We start from the raw sequence: 19,150 nt of genomic DNA, 5'->3' as shown, positions 1-19,150 counted from the left end.
GATTAACTGCCACAAATGTCAAACATTGGTAATATTTATATGGTGTAAGCAGACTGCAATAGTTGAAATTAAAACTTAGTTTTTCATGACCACAGTCCTTTAGGGTTGAAACTGTTGGCTATTTTCATTCTGTTGTTTATTTTCTAGAATAATTGATTAGTTATTCGGTCCATGAAATGTCCGAAAACTGTGAAAAGTGTTGAGAAATGTGTTTCCCAAAGCCTCAATGTCTTGTTTTGCCCACATCTCAAAGGAATTCAGAGTAATTTTTACCTTTTTTTATTACAAAATGACTGATTTATTGATCTAGTTGCCAATTTATTTAATAGTCAATTAATAAATGATTCCTGGATTAATTGTATTATAATTGTATTAATTGTATTGTACTATTGTCTAACTGTGGAGACTGTAGAGGACCATAAGAATTTTATATGACTTATAATTTGCTTGACCTGAGCAATGACTTGATTTGACTTCCATGATTCTGAGACTTGTCACTTGCACGTGTAACTTACTCTCACTTACTTTTATTAAAATTCTTCTTCTTCTTCTTCTTCTTATCATCATTATTATTATTATTATTGTTATAGTGGTAGTAGTAGTAATAGTAGTAGTAGTAGTAGTAGTATCATTATTAGTAATATCAGTATTAGTATTAGTATCAGTATTATTTATTACTCTCTGTTTCCAGACCAGGAACTAGGAATGAAAATCTACAGTCCAGTCTTTGCTAGTGACATCTCCTCTGGACTCCATTTCCCATGAGCACTAGCGACCATTCACAAAATCATGAGACCCATCATGGGATTGTTGTGTTCCCCCACTTTTTAACAGCGGTGTTTTTGGTCTCTTGCGCTGGCAGTATGGCGGTAGAAACCATCGCTCATGACTGGGAGTTTGACCGTTTTGACGACGGATCACAGAGTGAGTGACAGCGTCCAGTCCTGACCTTCTAAACTTATCTAACCGCTAACGTTATCGTAGCCTTCAGTGTTAGCTGCCAATGCTAGCAGGATGCTTTGCCACTTGGAACCGTCTATTTGCTGGCGTGGAACATCAACAAATGCTCGTCAAATGCACACCTTTACAATTATTCTGCATAAAATCTACATTACAATATGAACTGTGCACGTCCAGCGTGCCCAGTGCAGCTGTAATGTAGCTAACGAGAAGCTAAGTGACAGCAAAGTTAGCTAACGTTAATCACCGCCACACACAGCTGATCAGTTTGACAGTTTAACGACACTTGTCCAGTTTTGACAGTAGTTCAGCGTAAAAGCAATGTAAGTAGGACTGTAATACCAACTTATCTCGAATAAAGCACACAAAGAATGACACTATTATGTTACCCTCGTTTTTAGTGTGTGTCAAATGTTTGTCCTGTAGTTTCTATTTAGTGCTCCTGATAAAAATAGATCATATGTGGGCCATAAAATGGATAGATTAAAATGATATTCTCTGTACTTAAAACATTTTAGCAACAGTAATGGGTTTGGTTAGGCCTGGAAAATAAAAACAGTAGTGATTTGTCATCAATAGCAATAAGAAAGTTGTTCAATAAAATGTTTAATGCGTCAAATGCATTTTAAAGTATTACCTGTGTGCCTTGATACACAAAGTGGTTCAATTTAGATTAAGGTGGTTAAATACAAAATAAAGTTGTTGAATTTAACTGTTTCTTTCAATTTTTTAAATGAAAAATATGTAATGAAAAATTATTATTAAATATGAATATCAATCAGGGATGTAACAGTATATCAAGTTTTGATATATCACAATAAAAACTTATTACCGGACTGTGACCATATCCACTGTGAAATTACATAGTTAATTGTTTAATGTAATTTATTTTTATTTATTTATTTATTTATTTATTTTAATAAAATCACTGCTACTGACTGCTGCATTGTTGTTGTTTTGCAGTTGTACACACACACAATTCAAGTATTCATTGCTAAAAAACAGTGTTAGTTTTTGCAAATACTTAAGTCATGGCTGGTTACCTTAATTTTATTAAAGAGGAAAGCATTAGAAGTTTAAGTCAATAGAAAAAACAAATCTATTACAAACTAATTTAATTTAATATGGAGTGAAACTATTTATTTTGATGTTTTTCGAAGAGAGAGAGAAGGTTTTTCACTGTTAACTGCTAACTATCTGTAATAGCATTAATGCTTATATCAGTATCAGTCTGATTTGCTGAAGTGTTTTTTTTATCAAACCCTCCACCCTACAGAAATACACACAGAGGTTCAACTGAAGAACTACAGCAAGTTTCTGGAGGAGTACACCTCCCAGCTGAAGGGTATTGAGGAGGCTCTGGATGACTCCATCGGAGATGTGTGGGACTTCACTCTGGACCCCATTGCCCTGAAGGTGAAACACCAAAAACTAGTGACTGAACATCAACCTGAAAAGGCTGATATTGTTTTTACACTATTAGAACTTGCACAGTTTCCTTCCTAATACTTTCTACTCTCTCTTCAGCTTCTCCCATATGAGCAATCATCCTTATTGGAGTTAATTAAAACAGACAACAAGGTAAATAAAGACAAACAGTTGGCTATTTATCTATTTATTTTTTGTTTTTCTTTGTTTGATTATGACTAATATTTTGTGTTGTGCAGGTTCTGAATAAAGTCATCACAGTTTATGCTGCTCTCTGTAGTGAAGTAAAGAAGCTGAAGTATGAGGTAAGCATGGTCAAAACAGTGAACTTTATTGCACCACTGTGAGGTTGGTTTAGTTTGTTTTTCATCATGTCCTTATAATGAAAGAGCGTTTCACTGGTTATGCCTGAAGGCTCTGCATCGCACAAAATGGCATTTTAAGGTGTCCTTTGACCTTTGACCGTTTTCCAACATTGTCATGGAATATCTAAGAAGGCTCAGGACGGAAATGTCCCTGAATGGAGCTGGCTGTGTGAGTCATGAAGGTCACTGGCAGTGCCTTAAAGGTTATTCCAGTAATTTACTGGTAACTGTGTGTGGAAAAAGTCTCCTGTAATCTGTCTCTTTGTGTCTCTTTAATGTACATCTGATATTTAGTAACCAACTATTTCTGCCATATTGAAGTCACTTCCTCTTTTGAGACCAACTTTTCCACCATAATGTTGCTGTTATCACCATATGATTTGTTTTTTTGTGTTTTTTGTTTGTTTGTTTTTTTATCCTGAAAAAAATTACAAAGATTTATTGTGAACCATACAATATGACATGCCCCTCATGCAGGTCCTTTTGGTTAGCTCTGCAGCTCACTGTAGCACAGTTTGTCAGGATGTTCTTGGTGTTGCTCCTGTAGAAATTGAAAAACGGCTTCTGTAGGAACTGGGCCTGTTTCGTAGGAAGTAGTCTTTTGCCCTTTGTACACAGAGATTGTGCAGTACTTAAGTAACATATGCCCATCATTACCACCTTTGCTTTTTTGCTCTGAACTAAACAACACTGGCATAATGCTTCCCCAGTGTGTAATATTAGGCACTAGTCCTGCATGACAGAAGCAAGAGAGGCTAGTGTGTGTGTGTGGTCAACCAGCAACTCTGCTCCTCAAAGTGTGTAATCTGAAAAACAAACATCAGTGAACACAACAGTCTCATGTCCCGTACTGCCATTTCACCCTTTTGTCAAACACATTCATTCTGCTCTGTAGGTCACCTCCCCAGACGTATCCGAGGCATTAAGACGATGTTGTGCATGTTCAGCATTTGTTCATGCATTTTATACAGAGCAGTAGGGTGGAATAATGGTACAGCATTCATGCTTTGAACAGGCTGTGTTAAAGGGTTATTTGTTGAGCCTTTTTAACCAGGTGAGAGATGTCACATGAGATGAGGCACATGTAAGCTGTTTTGATACACTGACTCCAAGGACCTTCACACAGAGTTTTTTTTCACACTTTCCCTTGTATTTAGAGGGGAAAGTAGACACTCTCTATTGTTCTCCCGAAGTCATCAGTCATTTCCTTTGTCTTTGAAGTGTTAAGTACAAGATCGTTATCCACTCAAGCCTGTTGGACGTCTCCTCATCGTCTGAAATCATCCAGTCTGTAGTCGAGTCGTCTATGAATTTTATTATGGAGTTGGAGGTGTGGTTAGGGGTGCAGTCATGAGTGAGGACTGAACAGCACTGGGCTTAGCACACAGGCCTGTGAGGTTCATTTGTTTAGGGTGAAGGTGTGGAAGCCCCTGAATTATTCATGAACATTTCCCGCACGGGATCACGTGTGAATTGAAGCAGGGATCTTCAGGGAAGCCTTTACTGCCAGTTTACCACCTCAAGACATCATAACATGTCAGGGAAAATGTCAGTACCGCTGTGTTGTGAATGGAAGCAGTGACATTGCAGGGACAAGCACATACAGTGTTATATCCATCAGTCAAAGCATGGAGTGATAGAACTCCAACAACGACTGGATTCTGGCATTGCTGTGACAAGCAGATTGGTAGTCTTGTTGTCAGTCAGTACATTTTTTTTACATGCTGTGAGGGTTGTTGTGGCCAGTGTCAAATTTCTAGTTTGTATTTGCCCTTAGCATAACTGTGTGCGCACATGTACAAGAAAACAGAACAGTGACCCGCGAAAAAAAAATCTCCTCAGCCCTACTAAAGGTCTAAAATTCCAGAGGGAACCTTAAAGCAGCATGTCTCCAAACAGTTGTTAAAATCTCCTGTGTGTGTTTTTTGTAAGCTGTAAATTCTAATTCTGCCCCATGAATTTATGTTTTCTTGCAGGCAGAAACCAAGTTCTACAATGGCTTGTTGTACTACGGAGAAGGAGGTAATCTGTCAGCTATTACTATTTTTTTTATCACAGGGTTGTCCTCAGTGGTACACAGTAATTCTTAATCAATTGATAAAAATAAAATCAGTGTGTGAATTTGTGTTACAGTGTCTGACACCAGTGTTGTTGAAGGAGAGTCTCAGATTCAGATGGGCAGATTCATCTCATTCCTTCAGGTAAGTATTGAATAATTTTAATGATGAAATGAAATGAAATTCATAAACCACTGATAGTTTCTGTCTTTTTCCTTTGATAGGAACTGTCCTGTTTTGTGTCAAGATGTTATGAAGTGGTGGTCAACATTGTTCATCAGCTGGCTGCTCTCTACAACAGCAACAAGTAAGGTCCATCAACTGAAGCAAGCCACGATGAAAGTACTGTTCTTGTTGCATTGGCTTAAATACCCACATTGTCAAAACAGCCTTCATGGTAAATTGGCTGCATTCATAAGCACTTTTCTAGTCTTTGTGGAAGTTGAACTGAAGTTCAACTGTAATTGAACTGTGGTGAACTGTACTGATGTACCACATCTTCCAACCACTCAAAGTGCTATACACTACATGTCAGCAGCCACCCAGTTAACATGCAGCAACAACTTACAGACTGCATTTCTGATTTAAGTGCTGATTGCATGTTTTGCTCTGTTACAATATAAAACCAAATGTACAAAAGCATCTCTCTTCTCATGTCACAGGGCTGCAACAAAAATCATTGAGTCGTCTGGTGTCCATTTCCAGGTGGGTTTTAAGATTTGATTATTTTCTTCATGTTTTCAGTCTGCATTCTCCAAAACTCAAAATATTTCTGACTCTTTCTGTTTTGCGTTCTGTCTGCAGATAGTGTACGAACACCTCGGGGAATTGTTGGTGGTTCTGCTCACACTTGATGAGATTATGGAAAATCATGGCACGCTAAAAGATCACTGGAAGATGTATAAAAGGTAAACAGAAACACAGAAAAGTTGAATTCAGAGGTACTAAAGAAAACACAAATCTGTTGAAGACTTAATCTACCTGGATGAGCATGAAGGACAGCTCTCAGTTGTTAATAAATATGAATTCAAACCACTCATCCAGCCAAGGAAAAACAGTCAAAAATGTCAAATGGATAGCAACAGCAGACAAACCAAGACATTGATAATAAGATACAATATGCATGCCAATTATTAGCAGATGTTTTAATTGAGTATGATGTGATATCTTGCAAAATTGTGTTTTTCATCTTAACTAAAATACATGTACATTAATTTGATCGGGAAGGATATATTTCCTAAATTTTCTGCATTTATAGCTAATTTCATCTCTTCAAGCTATATAATAGTTTATCCTCTATTTCTACATACTTGTTTTTACTTGTTTTAATATTGTTTTTATGATTTTAATATTGCTTTAATGTGGACTAGAGTATATATTAAATACTAGACTATACTAGAGTCTTTTATAATTGCATCTTCTGGTTCTAGGTTGTTGAAATCTGTACACCATAACCCTGGGAAATTTTCCATTCCTGAAGAGAAGCTGAAACCATTCGAGAAACTCCTGCTTAAGCTTGAAGGACAGCTGCTGGATGGTATGATACTGCAGGTAACTTCATTTTTATTTTAGGCCTTTACTATGTTGTAGAATTTACTTTCTGTCATTCAAGTGGGAGCTACAGAAGCCCTGAGAAGCAAATTAGGAAGCGAAAAAAATGGCCAAAACCACAGGGTATACAAGAAAGAGCTTTGGGGAGCTGAAATGAGTTGGTCTGGATGCTAAATCAGGCTTTATCTGTTGCTGCTTGTACAGTAAATGCTTTAACTCTGCTTGACTTGACTACTTTCCTCCAAGTACCTTGAGACTCCAGCAAAAACTTTTCGATGTGTTTTTGACTGTTTGGAAGAAATCCAAACTTTTTCCTGGTCCAAGTCTGGACATTTTTCCAAAACCGACACTAGGTATTGTTTTAAAAATTTTGATGCCGGTACCAATACCTTAATTGGCTCCTGAACAATACTTTATTCAATAGCAATTTCACTAAACCCATTTTAACAACAAGAATAACATTACACATTACATGGTGCACTTACTTACTTTAAAGGAAGAAGCTGTTCAAAGGCCGTGGGAGTAGCTATAGTAATTATTTTACTCTTAGGACTAAAATGAATATGATGGAATATCTGTGGGATTGGACTGTATAAAAAATAAAAAATAATATTTAAAAAAAACTGTAAAAATTCCTTAGGTATCGATTAACAAGGCATTTTTCCATAATCGATATCGGTATTGAAGCAGTTTGATCGGTACCATAAAAGTATCAAAGTCCGGCACCCAGCCCTGGAAACAAGTGGGGGGGAGGAGTTTTGCCAGGTGAAAAAAATGAAAAGTCTTGTTGTTGTAGTACTCATTTCTGCCACAACAGGCTGAAGTGCACCACTATTCTATGTTCTAAATAGGACTAAAAACATTGAGTGTAGATTAAAATACATTTCTCACCAAAAGCAAGACATGACAGTAATGTTGCATAACTTGACACTGGATCAGACTGAAGAACAAAACCTAATACACCTCTTTATACTATTTCTGAGGAGTCTCCTCCTTTCTTTAACATTTTGATCCACACTCAGACATACCTGTGTATTGCCTTTCCTTATCCCTTAGTTCTATTCCATAGCCATGGTACAAACTTATCTACTACTACCCTTAGATTTGTGTGGCTTAGTCAAGTCAGTTTTTTTTTAATAATACCCTTTAGAACAGTCCATTAAGTACTTATATGGGATAAGTACATTTGACGTTTGGCTTCTTGTGTGCCTTTGACCATCCACCAGGTGTTCTCTTTATCTCTGTGTTCTGGCCTTGAACTTCATCCAAGAGAGGGAGATGCTCCTTGGTAATTGGCCTCCTGTATGTTTTTGACCAGGGAGTGAAATGTGGACAGAGTAGTGAAAATATATACCGCTACAATAGTTCCATTTAGAACATGGGACAGTGGTGCACTTCAGCCTCTTGTTGCCGAAATGAGTATTACAACAACAAACATTTCAGTAAAGACCCTGTTAAAAAAAAATTAACTAACCTTAACTTACAAAAATAATCCTGGCAAAACCTTTTTTTCACCTGTTCTTAAGTCATAAGAGAAGAGAGAGAGTTTTAATTCAACTTGGAAATGATCACTGGATTTTTTTTTCTCAGTTGCCTCTCATGGTTTCTCTAATTTGCTGAAAAGTCAGTGTTTTTAGTTTTTAGCTAATATGCAAATGGATCAGTGTTACCAACTGTAAGCATGGGTCATCATTTCAAGAGTTGTCCTCTGAGCATCATTAACCTCAACTGTGTGACAGGCTTGTGTGGAGCAGAGATTCGATGATCCTGGGGAAGGAGTGGCTGTTGCCAAAAACAGTGCCTTTGCGGAGGAGTTCGCCTTCAACATTCGCACCATCTTCACCAATATTGAGTCCAAAATTGGTCAGTTGCTCTTCTCATGATAGAGTGGTTTCACTTGTGACAACTCTTTCCTGAAACTTTAAAATGATTCATGTCTTCTTTTTTTTTCAGGTGAACCTTCTGAGATCGACCAGAGAGATAAATACGCCGGCGTCTGTGGTCTCTTTGTGCTTCACTTTCACATCTTCAGGAGTGTCGACAAAAAATTCTACAAAGCACTGCTCGATGTTTGTAAAAAGGTAGTTCTGTGTTCTCAGCCTGTCTGTCCTCTTTATCCATGACAGCCCTGCTTTGTCTTTAGTGTGAACATCTTGCTCATGTGTGTTTGTGTCTGCTCTTTCCTCTAGGTTCCAGCTGTCACTCTGACTGCAAACATCATCTGGTTTCCTGACACTTTCCTCATCGCTAAGGTCCCAGCTGCAGCGAAATTGATGGATAAAAAGAGCCTGCAGGCTATCAGAGCGCAGAGAGACACCTACCTGCAGCAAAGAGCTCAGACACTAACAAAGTCAGCAGGGCCAAAAATCTGTCACATTTATTTTGTTTAAATCAGGTGTTTAGTATCAGAATCTGATTGGTCCTGTTATCTCTTCTCTTCAGGGATGTTCAGTCCTACTATGTGTTTGTAACCTCCTGGATGATGAAGATGGAGTCCATCCTGTCCAAGGAGCATAAAAGTGACAAGTTGGCAGAAGACCTGAACAGCAGGTGTAATGTGTTTGTACAGGTAAGGACTGACAGTGTTAGCCCTGAGCAAGGACTACACGTCAGAGCATGAAACTACAAAGACCAGCTCTTTAAATCCAGGTGTAAGTTGCAAATTAAGGATTTATCTAGTTTTTGTTGTTTTGTCTGTTTTAGATAATATACTTTAATTTAAAAAAGAACTTTATACACAGATAATAAAAATATTTTAAAATGCTTATTTTTTTAATTTATCATACTGTTATCTATTAATGTATATTTAAATTTTTGGTATTATTTTATTATATATCTGTGTCATTCCAGTTTTATTAGTAATTTTTTTTTTTTACACTGTAAAAATATATATAAAAATGCTTTGATTATCTTAAGAAACAGTCAAATTTCATGATAAAGTGGCCATATAAAATTATGTAAACAGTGCCTTTTACATATAAGATTACACTTCCCTCTGTGTTTTCTTTTCCTCACAGGGCATCCTGTATGCATACAGCATCAGCACCATCATCAAAACGACCATGAACATGTACATGTCAATGCAGCGGCCCATGACCAAGACCTCGGTCAAAGCTCTGTGTCGACTGGTTGAGTTGCTCAAGGTGTGTGTGTGTGTCTTTGCACTTTTTGAAGAATTTCCATGCTTTTCAACAGTGCAAGATCAAGTCATGTGATGTGGGTCTCCCTACAGGCGGTGGAGCACACATTTCACAGGCGGTCAATGGTTGTAGCAGACTCAGTTTCTCACATCACTCAGCAGCTGCAGTCACAGGCCCTTCATGCCATCGGCACTGCCAAGGTAAATAAAAATGTACAAATAAGAAATCACATTGTTGGTGTTTATAGAAGTTTATGGAGGAGTTTGATAAGATAAACTTTAATCTCGCACCAGGGAAATTCAAGCATTACAACAGCTCAAGGATTGAAAGTATAGGTAGAAAAATAATGAGTGATAATTATAAATAGAAATACTAATAAAATAATTGAGTAAACTAAAAAATAGAATATTATATACACAAACTATATACCTATGTACACCATTCACTTTTTCAGATACTGTATATAGATGATTGTGGATAATAATTGTACATGTTTTAATTCACATTATGTGTAGCATTTTACTGAGAAAAAAAAAAGTTGAAGTAATACTGTATTTGCTTGTAAAATGGGTAATTGCACCGAGACTTGGTTGCACAAGATACAGGCAGAAGTTGTATAGGAGTTGTTGCATCTTTATATTTTTCTAATTAGATGCCTTACTTAATTTTGTATGTGTTTTTCTCCCTGAAGAAAAGAGTGATTTCGGACAAGAAATACAGCGAGCAGCGGCTGGACGTGTTGTCATCTTTGGTGCTGGCAGAAAATGCTCTGAATGGACCCAGCACAAAGGAGCGACGCCTTGTCGTGTCTCTGGCTCTGTGTGTCGGCACTCAGCTGGTGTGTTGGGAGAAGACAGTGGTTGTTGGGATACATCAGCATACATGTTTCCTTTTCTTTTCAATATGACTCTCAACTTTGACTTGAAACCTCTTCCTGTCTTGTAGAAAACTTTCAAAGATGAGGAGTTACTTCCACTGCAGCTTGTGCTGAAGAAGCTGGATCTGATCAGTGAGCTCAGTGAGAGGTGGGAGTTTTTTTGTGTTTGTTTTTTGCATCACGTTGAACAAAGTCTCTAGCGTCACTGTTGCATGCTAAACATGGTGATGGTGAAATTTTTTAAATCTTTCACAGTACGCTCATGAACTTCAAATAAACTTATGCCCACCTTATCTGGGTCATTAAAAATGCCCTGCCTGAACATTATTTTTCAGCTGGCTAATTCATGACTTCCTTGCATACCATCAAGCTTCATGGGCCTCTAAAAAAAAAGCCAGTGCTCCTACATTCCAAGCCTGTGATCTGGAAGGTCTCAGCACACGGCACTTTGAACCCATAAACAAAGGAGAAATGAAACTCACTTTGCAGTGCTGAGCCAAATGCACTTTAATTAATATGTTTTTCATTTACTATATAAAAGAAAATGATAAAGTTTTGACCTGACATGACAATAAACAATAAACTCCTGAACTAACAGGATCTGTTTCTGTATGTGAAGAAATGTAGTGTTTCAGTAACTGTACACAAATCAAGAACCTCGTAGCAACCATCAGATAGAGACTAAATTAATTAACTAGTTATCTATCTTTACCTTTTTGAAGAGTGGTGCTTTCAGGTGAATTTAACACAAGTTAAATTCTGCTACATATTGTAAATGCTGACTATTTCTGATAATCTGAAGTGAGTGTAAATTCTCTGCTTCCTCTTAGTAAAATAAAGTTATTTGCCATAATGGTTTAAGGCCTTGTAAGTCATACCACTACATCAGTTTTACCTTCATTTGCCAGGAGCTGGCAAAGTGATCAACCCACCAGACAGTGAAGAAAACTTTCAGAAGTTAAGATGTTACTGCTGTGTGTGGAGCCAGAGTGACAGACAGCTTTCAACATCTTGTGCACTAAAAAGCCAGTGTTGTGCTGTGATGCCATTTACTTATACCCAGAGAGCTTTGAGAACAGGCCAACACAAACTATTTCATGAATCATTAAAATTTCTTTACCTTGGCAATTGGCTGTCATCAGTTATTTAGTAAAAAAACAAACGTGTGGAAACATCTGGCATGTGTTTGATGCTAATGTTTGACTTTGTCAGAACTATGTTTAAATGTTTGGCACAAATCTTTGTATTCATGTTCACGTAAACAGTTTGATGTTTTCTTTTGCCTGCTTTAAGAATCTTTATGCATACTTCTTTATTTCTAAGGGTCAAGCTGCAGTGTGACTGTAGTTTCCTTTACTGGCACCGAGCTGTGTTTCCCATCTACCTTGATGATGTATACGACAACGCCGTGGATGCAGCACGAATACACGTAAGCAGATTGTCCACAGGCTTCACAAAGTGCTTCTTTTTGTGTTCTTAGATTTAGCTGACATTTTAAAACATAGTACATGCTTCTGTTTAAACTGGGGACCTACTTTAATTACACTTACAATTTAGAACCTACACTGTTGAGTTAATTTTTTGAGATTTACTGATTTACCACAGATAGGAGACTGAATATTTTTAAATTTTTAATGTAACGTATTTGTTTATGATTTGGTTTTAACTGGTACTTGTTCTCTTCTTCTTCTTGTCTTGACTCTACCGGTGTTCTGCCCTCCTGGATGATGGTCTGATTGGCCGGAGCAGTACATGTTCAGTGCACTGAGGGACAGTGTGCCCTCCATGCTGTATGCCAAACATATGGAATCATGTGACCAGCTACTGGAGAGCTACGACAAGGAGATCATGGATGTGTTCAATGAGGTGAGAACAGATGAAGTCAAGTAGACAAATGAAATGCATATGTTAGAGGACAGATGGAGAAGCAGAAAGAGGAAATGTATCGTATGGCGTACAACTGTCTGGAAGTTTGAGTTTGATCATTTTGTACAAATCAAATTAATTGCAGTCATCTCCTTAACCTACATGTTTCTGGTGTATGTTTGTGAACCGTCTTGACTCTTTCTGGCGTTGAACTCTTGCAGCACCTGCTGGACAAGCTGTGTAAGGAGATTGAGAAGGACCTGCGTCTCTCTGTTCACACCCACCTGAAGTTGGACGACAGGAACCCTTTCAAAGTCGGCATGAAGGACTTGGCCCACTTCTTCTCCCTTAAACCCATCCGATTCTTCAACCGCTTCATTCATATCAAAGGTGCTGAAAAACTTTTCTTTTTGTCCCCATATGTGTACAAACCAGAGTTATAATAGTTTAGTATTTTCCATTAGTTTTTTAGACTTATTTCATTTGTAATTTTTGCTTTCAGTTAAGTTTAGTGTCACTTGGTTTTCAGAGTGTTTGCTTGTTTCAGTTTATTTTATTATTTAAAAATGTTTAGTTTCAGTATTAGTTTTTTTATTTTATTTTTTATATAATATTGGGGTATGGGTATTTGTCAGAGCTAAGATTTAAGCCGTTCAGAACAGGTTTTATACAAACAAACACAATCATTTGTGGAGGTAGTTGACTCAGTCATGTAGCCATCCCAGTCTCAATGAACAAATTTGACCAAATTATCAGACTAAACTTGACTAGTCCCCTGAGTGCTGTGACTGTTTCAAGTGCAACTGCAGTTCAATCTGTGTGTCATCTCCCCATAAACTTTGTATGGTAGAACTAATTGAAATCTGGTGCAGTTCTGACACCTGCTGGTAAAACTGTAAAATGGTATTGAAGCTGTAGTAACTGACATAATTATTTGTCACATTTTCTGTGTCCTTGCAGCCTATGTGACCCACTACCTGGATAAAACTTTCTACAACCTAACCACTGTTGCTCTGCACGACTGGGCCACCTACAGCGAGATGAGAAACCTCGCCACGCAGCGCTACGGACTAACGATGACAGAGGCACACCTTCCCAGCCAGACCCTGGAGCAGGTCTGTAGTTACAGCTTACACATCATGACAAAGGTGGAGTTCTTAATTAAAGTAAGATAGTGCTGTGCAAACAAAGATCACTTTAGTATAAGATTAGTTCACAGCTAAGCAAAACCAAATTTAAAATGAGTAACTCCAGATGTAAAATGTCTCAGTTCAGTAAATCCAAGTTTGTCTGGCAGCAACTGGCAACTAGCAGACTGTTTTAACAGATCAGCTGGATCGAGAGAGAGATGGATCATAAATCTCAATTGGTTTGAGTCAGTCTCTTAACACAGTTTGAGGAACTCTCTAAGTTTAAAGTTAATGCTGAATCACATCTTATATTGGTTTGGTGCAACATAAAGTAAAAACTAAACTGACATTTAAAGAGAGGAGTTTAATCTTTCTTAAAGGTAGTTTAAAAGTTTCACATAATATAAAGCTACATCATCAGGTTTAAAAATGAATCCTTGTTGGTGCAACCCAGCCTGAATGTGATATGTGGCTGATTCCCCGTTTGTTCTCTTCTTCAGGGTTTGGACGTTCTGGAGATCATGAGGAACATTCATGTGTTTGTCTCACGCTACCTTTATAACCTCAACAACCAGGTAAGACTTCATATTCACCTTTCCTATTTTGAACCAAACAGTTGTATGTGAATTATATATGCCTTGTTCTTTCCATTAGATCTTCATAGAAAAGGCAAGCAACAACAAGCACTTGAACACCATCAACATCCGTCACATCGCAAACTCCATCCGCACCCATGGCACAGGCATCATGAACACCACGGTGAGTTTACAGGACAGGCAGCGGTGTGTGTCTTAGTCTATCTCCATTTGTATTTTTCTTCTCAGATCTGGGTGTATCAAGGGTTTTTCTGCCTCACCTCTTGCATATCGCCTCTCTTCTTTCATCAGGTGAATTTCACCTACCAGTTCCTGCGGAAGAAGTTTTACATCTTCAGCCAGTTTATGTACGACGAGCACATCAAGTCGAGACTCATCAAAGACATCCGTTTCTTCAGAGAGACAAAGGACCAGTCTGATCAGAAAGTAAGAAACAAAGACAGAACAAAATAGACAGATGGTGAATATTGCACCTTTGCATCAGTGTTGTGTTTTAGTTTAGTCAGATGGTTATAACAACAGTTGAGCCCCAAAAAACAGTATTTAAGCTAAAATTAACCTGCCAATCTCAACAAACACAGATTTTTAGTAAATCCAGTCTTGGTAAGAGAGGCTTTTCTAGATTTTCTGTTCTTGGAACCAGTTTAGCCACCTAATCCTGCTGTAATAAACGCCCTGAAGTTGCTCTTTTAAAAAACACTGTGTTATCATATCACCAGGCAGAGTAATACAGCTCCCTGCCAGCTCTTGCTCAGCTGTAGGCGTCCATGTTTTTGTTTTAGTATCCCTTTGAGCGTGCTGAGAAGTTTAACCGTGGCATCAGGAAGCTTGGCATCACTCCTGATGGCCAGAGCTACCTGGACCAGTTCAGACAGCTCATCAGCCAAATTGGTGAGAAACACACCTAAATGTTGTTGATCTGCTCTTGGCATATATTCAGCTGCAGGTGCAGACAAAGAACCATGAACAAACACCAAATTTACCCCATTTTGTTTCAGGTAACGCCATGGGCTACGTGCGTATGATCCGTTCTGGAGGCCTCCACTGTTGCAGCAGTGCTATCAGGTAAAAAAGAGTTGCACTCCCATTTGTGCTTCACTGGATGCATTAATGTTGTTTTTTGTAAATACAAAGTAAAATCTGATTAAAATGCATATCCACTGAAGTAGTTAGATCTCACTAGGATGTTTTTGTGCCTGTCATATTCAGGTTTGTCCCTGACCTGGAGGACATAGTCAACTTTGAGGAGCTGGTGAAGGAGGAGGGACTGTCAGAGGAGACCCAGAGAGCTGCCAGGTAGGGCATTTGAAAACCCTGCACTTGTAATGTCTCTAAATTATAACTTCAGGGATGTTGTGCAGTCTGGAAAAACAAGGAATACGATTTTAGGTATTACCCTGTCTGGATAAGGATGGAAAAAGGAAATTCTGTTTCCAAAAACAAAAATCAGAATTTCTAAAACTACATTGAGTTTTTCATGACATTTGGAGGAAGCAGTCAGTGCAGCTAAAATGGTATTTTTATCAGAGAGCCTTTCTTGATTATTTCCATTGACTGGCTCTTACTGGTTTTATATCTTTTACTTGTTTTGACTTTTTTTTTACAGACTGTCCTTTGCTGGCTTTATTATATTTGATTTATTACTGGTGGTACTTTTTGCTGGTTCTATCTTTTGTAATTATTTATTTATTTGGAACTGTTTTTATGATCAAATTGTTTTTATGATCTGCCTTGTTAAAAGCACTTTGTATTGCGTTCAGAAAAGTGCTTAAAAAAACTATTATTATCATTATCATTATAATTGTTATTATTACATTATCAACATCTAGTTGCATTCAGATGTCAAATGTGGTCTGAAAAGCTACAGAGATGTTTAGAAATTTGAGAAAATGTGTGAACCCTGTAACTGCATGTTAGTCTTTGTCTAATACAACCTTATTTCTGTTTTTTCTGTAGATTATCATAAGAATTGATTATGTGGATATGGGATGGGGTTATTTTAAGTCTAGTGTCTACTGTAGGTGTTAAGTGTAGATTTCCATTGTTACTGTCAAATGGTAAGCTGTAGAAAGGATTATCATAGGCAACTGGACTTGGTTGGGTTCTTGAAAACGTTTCGCCTTGCAACAGCTTTTGTGTGCAACTGTTATTTTATATTTGTTTATTTTTATTTATTCTTTATTTTTATTCTTAGTTGTTAGTTAGTTTACTTTTTTGGGGTGCCAGCCAGGTACTAACCTGACAAAAAAATCGTTCAGTCTCAACCAAGGGGCTTCTTCGGTTCTAAATGACTAGTTGCCGGTGGTAAAAATGTTGATATTTTCAGTGTATTTCCATTTTTATACCTGCAGAGGGCAGCCCAGCTTGAAAAATCTACTTGAAACATCACCCATCTGTTGCACAGTTTTTAAATATGGTGTGTCATTTCCAGTGTCCTTGATTCAGTGTTGGGAGATCTGACCAGCAACTCTGCTGAGGGGACAGAGTACTTCAAGATGCTGGTGGCTGTGTTTGCACCTGAGTTTCGCAGTGCCAAGAATATGCACCTGAGGAACTTCTACATGATCGTACCCCCGCTGGTCAGTGCCAAGACTTTGTTTGCGTTTACTCACTCTCTCTGAAGTGTTTTAATTTTTCTTGACTGTTCTTGATCATCAGCCCGTGCAACACTTCCACTAAATGTTACACACCAATTCTGACCCATAGACGGTGAACTTTGTGGAACACTCCATCAGCTGCAAAGAGAAACTCAACAAGAAGAACAAAACTGGAGCTGCTTTCACAGACGATGGCTTTGCTATGGGTGAGTGGGCTTAAGTGATAAATTACACTTAATTGAATGCACTGTGTATTACACAATATCAGCTCAGTTATCTACACTAACAGCTTTTTGCCTCCTCTCTCACTACTGTATCTCTCCTCACTCTCTCAGGTGTGGCATACATTCTTAAGCTGCTGGACCAGTACCTGGAGTTTGACTCTCTGCACTGGTTCCAGGCTGTCAGAGATAAGTACAAGAAAGAGATGAACGCCGTGGTGAAGGAGCAGAACGTCCAGTCTGCCAGCCAAGATGAAAAGTTGCTGCAAACGATGAACCTCACTCAGAAGAGGCTGGACGTCTACCTTCAGGTACAGACTCTGTTGGACTGTCTGAGAAGATATGTGAGAAGAGATCTGTAGTCACAAATAGGCTGCAATAAATGTATGCTGAATTGGTGATAAGACGTTCCTCAATGCTAATAGCATGTTTGTAAGGTATCCATGGATATACAGACAGCTATAACTAGATTACTTTTAAAATTCAGAAAACTTGATGATTGTCAGGCAGGTTTTAAGTGTCTTCTAAGTGGATTTGTGGAGTTTTATTCGTAGTGGACATCAGAGATGATGATAATATGAAATATAAAATATCAGAAATAAGAATAAAAATGAAGTGCATTACTTTTCTATTCAATATTGAAGTTTGCTGCATGCTGTGCATATAGCTGAATGACTGAGTGACTTTTAAGAATAATAATCGGCACATGTAGCAGAGTGGCACTTGAACTATGATAACCAACCTCCCATTGATTTTAGATCACCAGTGTACACCTGTCCCTTTCACCTCATGCAGTAACTTTGCCTCACACCTCTCCCTTTGTGCCAGAAAACCTCTGATATAAAATTATTGTCAACTCTGAACTATTTGTTTCTTTTTTTCACTTCAGGAGTTTGAGCTGCTTTACTTCTCATTAAGCAGCGCCCGGATCTTCTTCAGAGCAGACAAGACTGCAGCCGAGGAGACTCAGGAGAAGAAAGATAAAGGTCAGGAGGTGTTGTAATGATCGATGGAGCCTTTTAATTATGCAAAACCACTGGCGCACACCCTCTTTTACAGGCTTTTTGTAGATGATTTCTCATAGAAAGATGGAAAGAGAGTTAGGACTCTGATGAATGCAGGCTGAGGTCTGTGTGTCTTCATCTTTCTTTAGATTTTATAAATAACTTAAATGACATTCTCTCACCAGAAGAAGCTGCCAAAGCCGGAGGTGCTTCAGATGGCTCAACCCCCACTGAACCTGCCTCAAAGTGACCTTCATTGTGAGATCATAACTTGAAGAGAAGTGGAGGGTGAGAGGCGTGTGCACCTGGTCAGAAGAAGTATGTAGAAAAGAGCTCCTGCAGGAGACTGCACTGAAATGTATGTGTAGTTCAGGGATAAGTGACTGGAAACTGCATTATTTTTATGTCCCACGACAAAGTGATCGTCTTCATCAGAGCAAGAATGTGAGCTGGCAGTGCTGCTGCAGGTCTGTTTTTTGTTTCCATTCTACAGAAACATCGAAGTAACATCCCACTGCTTTCAAGTGTTTGCAGCATATAATAAATTCAGCTTGAATTTGTAGCATTTATGCAAGCGACTGCTATTTGAAAAGGTCGAGGTCAAGAATGAGGTACAAGTGAATCGTTCCTTTTCCACACTGCCTTTTGATTCTTGTACATTCAGTCTGGATGGACTGCATTATTTTTCTACAGTAGAAGCCTCAGCTGTATGTGTTCAATCAATGACTAATTTGCATCTCTGTTTCACTACATCTTTGATGGTGTCAAATGTACTAATTGTGATTGATGATGGCCTTTAACGACAGCTCTGTAGATTATAGCACAGTAATGAGGACTCTTGAGAATGTTTTCAGTGTACAATCATAAGTTTGTGTGCCATATTTGTCTGTTGCTAATTATTTTGTCCATTTTATACATTGTAGGAATTAAGGTGTGTACATGCCTTTCTAAACTGTGTATAATTGTTTTGATAGCCTAAATAATTTAGAAATAATGCATTCAAACACAAGGATTGAGTGTTGCGTTGTACAAAAGTTTCATTATTTCTCTGCAGCACTGGAGATATATCATTACATTTTTATTTCCTAATTTTGTATCTATCAACATGTGGTACATGTAAAGATGAGGCCATAATTTGGTCAAAACTACATTCCATGAATTGATTTGCTTGAAGAGAAATTTCTGTTAAGTCTTTGAAGACTAATAAACCTGCACTTTTAACAGGATTGAGTCTTGATCATGAGCATGTACTGAAAGCCTTCAAACTCTAGATACTGCGAAATGTCTTTGATAAGGTTGTCAAAAATATTGATAAAGTACTTTTTCAATACGTTTAAAACAATACAATACAAACATTT

The 19,150-nt window shown here is 37.9% G+C and overlaps 1 protein-coding gene across 2 annotated transcripts; it reads left to right on the top strand.

Annotated features, from left to right (window-relative positions):
* The first annotated feature begins 761 nt into the window (after positions 1 to 761).
* washc4 (WASH complex subunit 4) lies at positions 762 to 19,018 on the top strand. Of its 2 annotated transcripts, none has more exons than XM_084733329.1 (33): positions 762 to 924; positions 2,237 to 2,376; positions 2,488 to 2,541; positions 2,628 to 2,693; positions 4,730 to 4,775; positions 4,887 to 4,954; positions 5,035 to 5,117; positions 5,473 to 5,515; positions 5,615 to 5,718; positions 6,241 to 6,361; positions 8,101 to 8,224; positions 8,315 to 8,442; positions 8,551 to 8,711; positions 8,804 to 8,930; positions 9,379 to 9,504; positions 9,594 to 9,701; positions 10,193 to 10,339; positions 10,447 to 10,526; positions 11,702 to 11,807; positions 12,128 to 12,244; positions 12,466 to 12,634; positions 13,205 to 13,359; positions 13,875 to 13,949; positions 14,029 to 14,133; positions 14,262 to 14,396; positions 14,753 to 14,861; positions 14,969 to 15,035; positions 15,180 to 15,266; positions 16,402 to 16,549; positions 16,677 to 16,773; positions 16,903 to 17,099; positions 17,678 to 17,774; positions 17,978 to 19,018. In XM_084733329.1, the coding sequence occupies exons 1-33, from the start codon at positions 762 to 764 to the stop codon at positions 18,040 to 18,042; spliced, it is 3,618 nt and encodes a 1,205-aa protein (XP_084589455.1). In that variant the 3' UTR covers positions 18,043 to 19,018. The 2 variants fall into 2 exon arrangements, with proteins under 2 accessions (XP_084589455.1, XP_084589456.1); XM_084733330.1 differs by having other exon boundaries at positions 779 to 924; positions 17,981 to 19,018.
* Positions 19,019 to 19,150: the final 132 nt, after the last annotated feature.

The sequence above is a fragment of the Lutjanus erythropterus genome, chromosome 13 (assembly GCF_056507025.1).
Source record: "Lutjanus erythropterus isolate fLutEry1 chromosome 13, fLutEry1.hap2, whole genome shotgun sequence".
Lineage (NCBI taxonomy): Eukaryota > Metazoa > Chordata > Actinopteri > Lutjaniformes > Lutjanidae > Lutjanus > Lutjanus erythropterus.
Note: the sequence above shows the minus strand (reverse complement) of the source record. Positions and strands in the feature narration are given on the sequence as shown.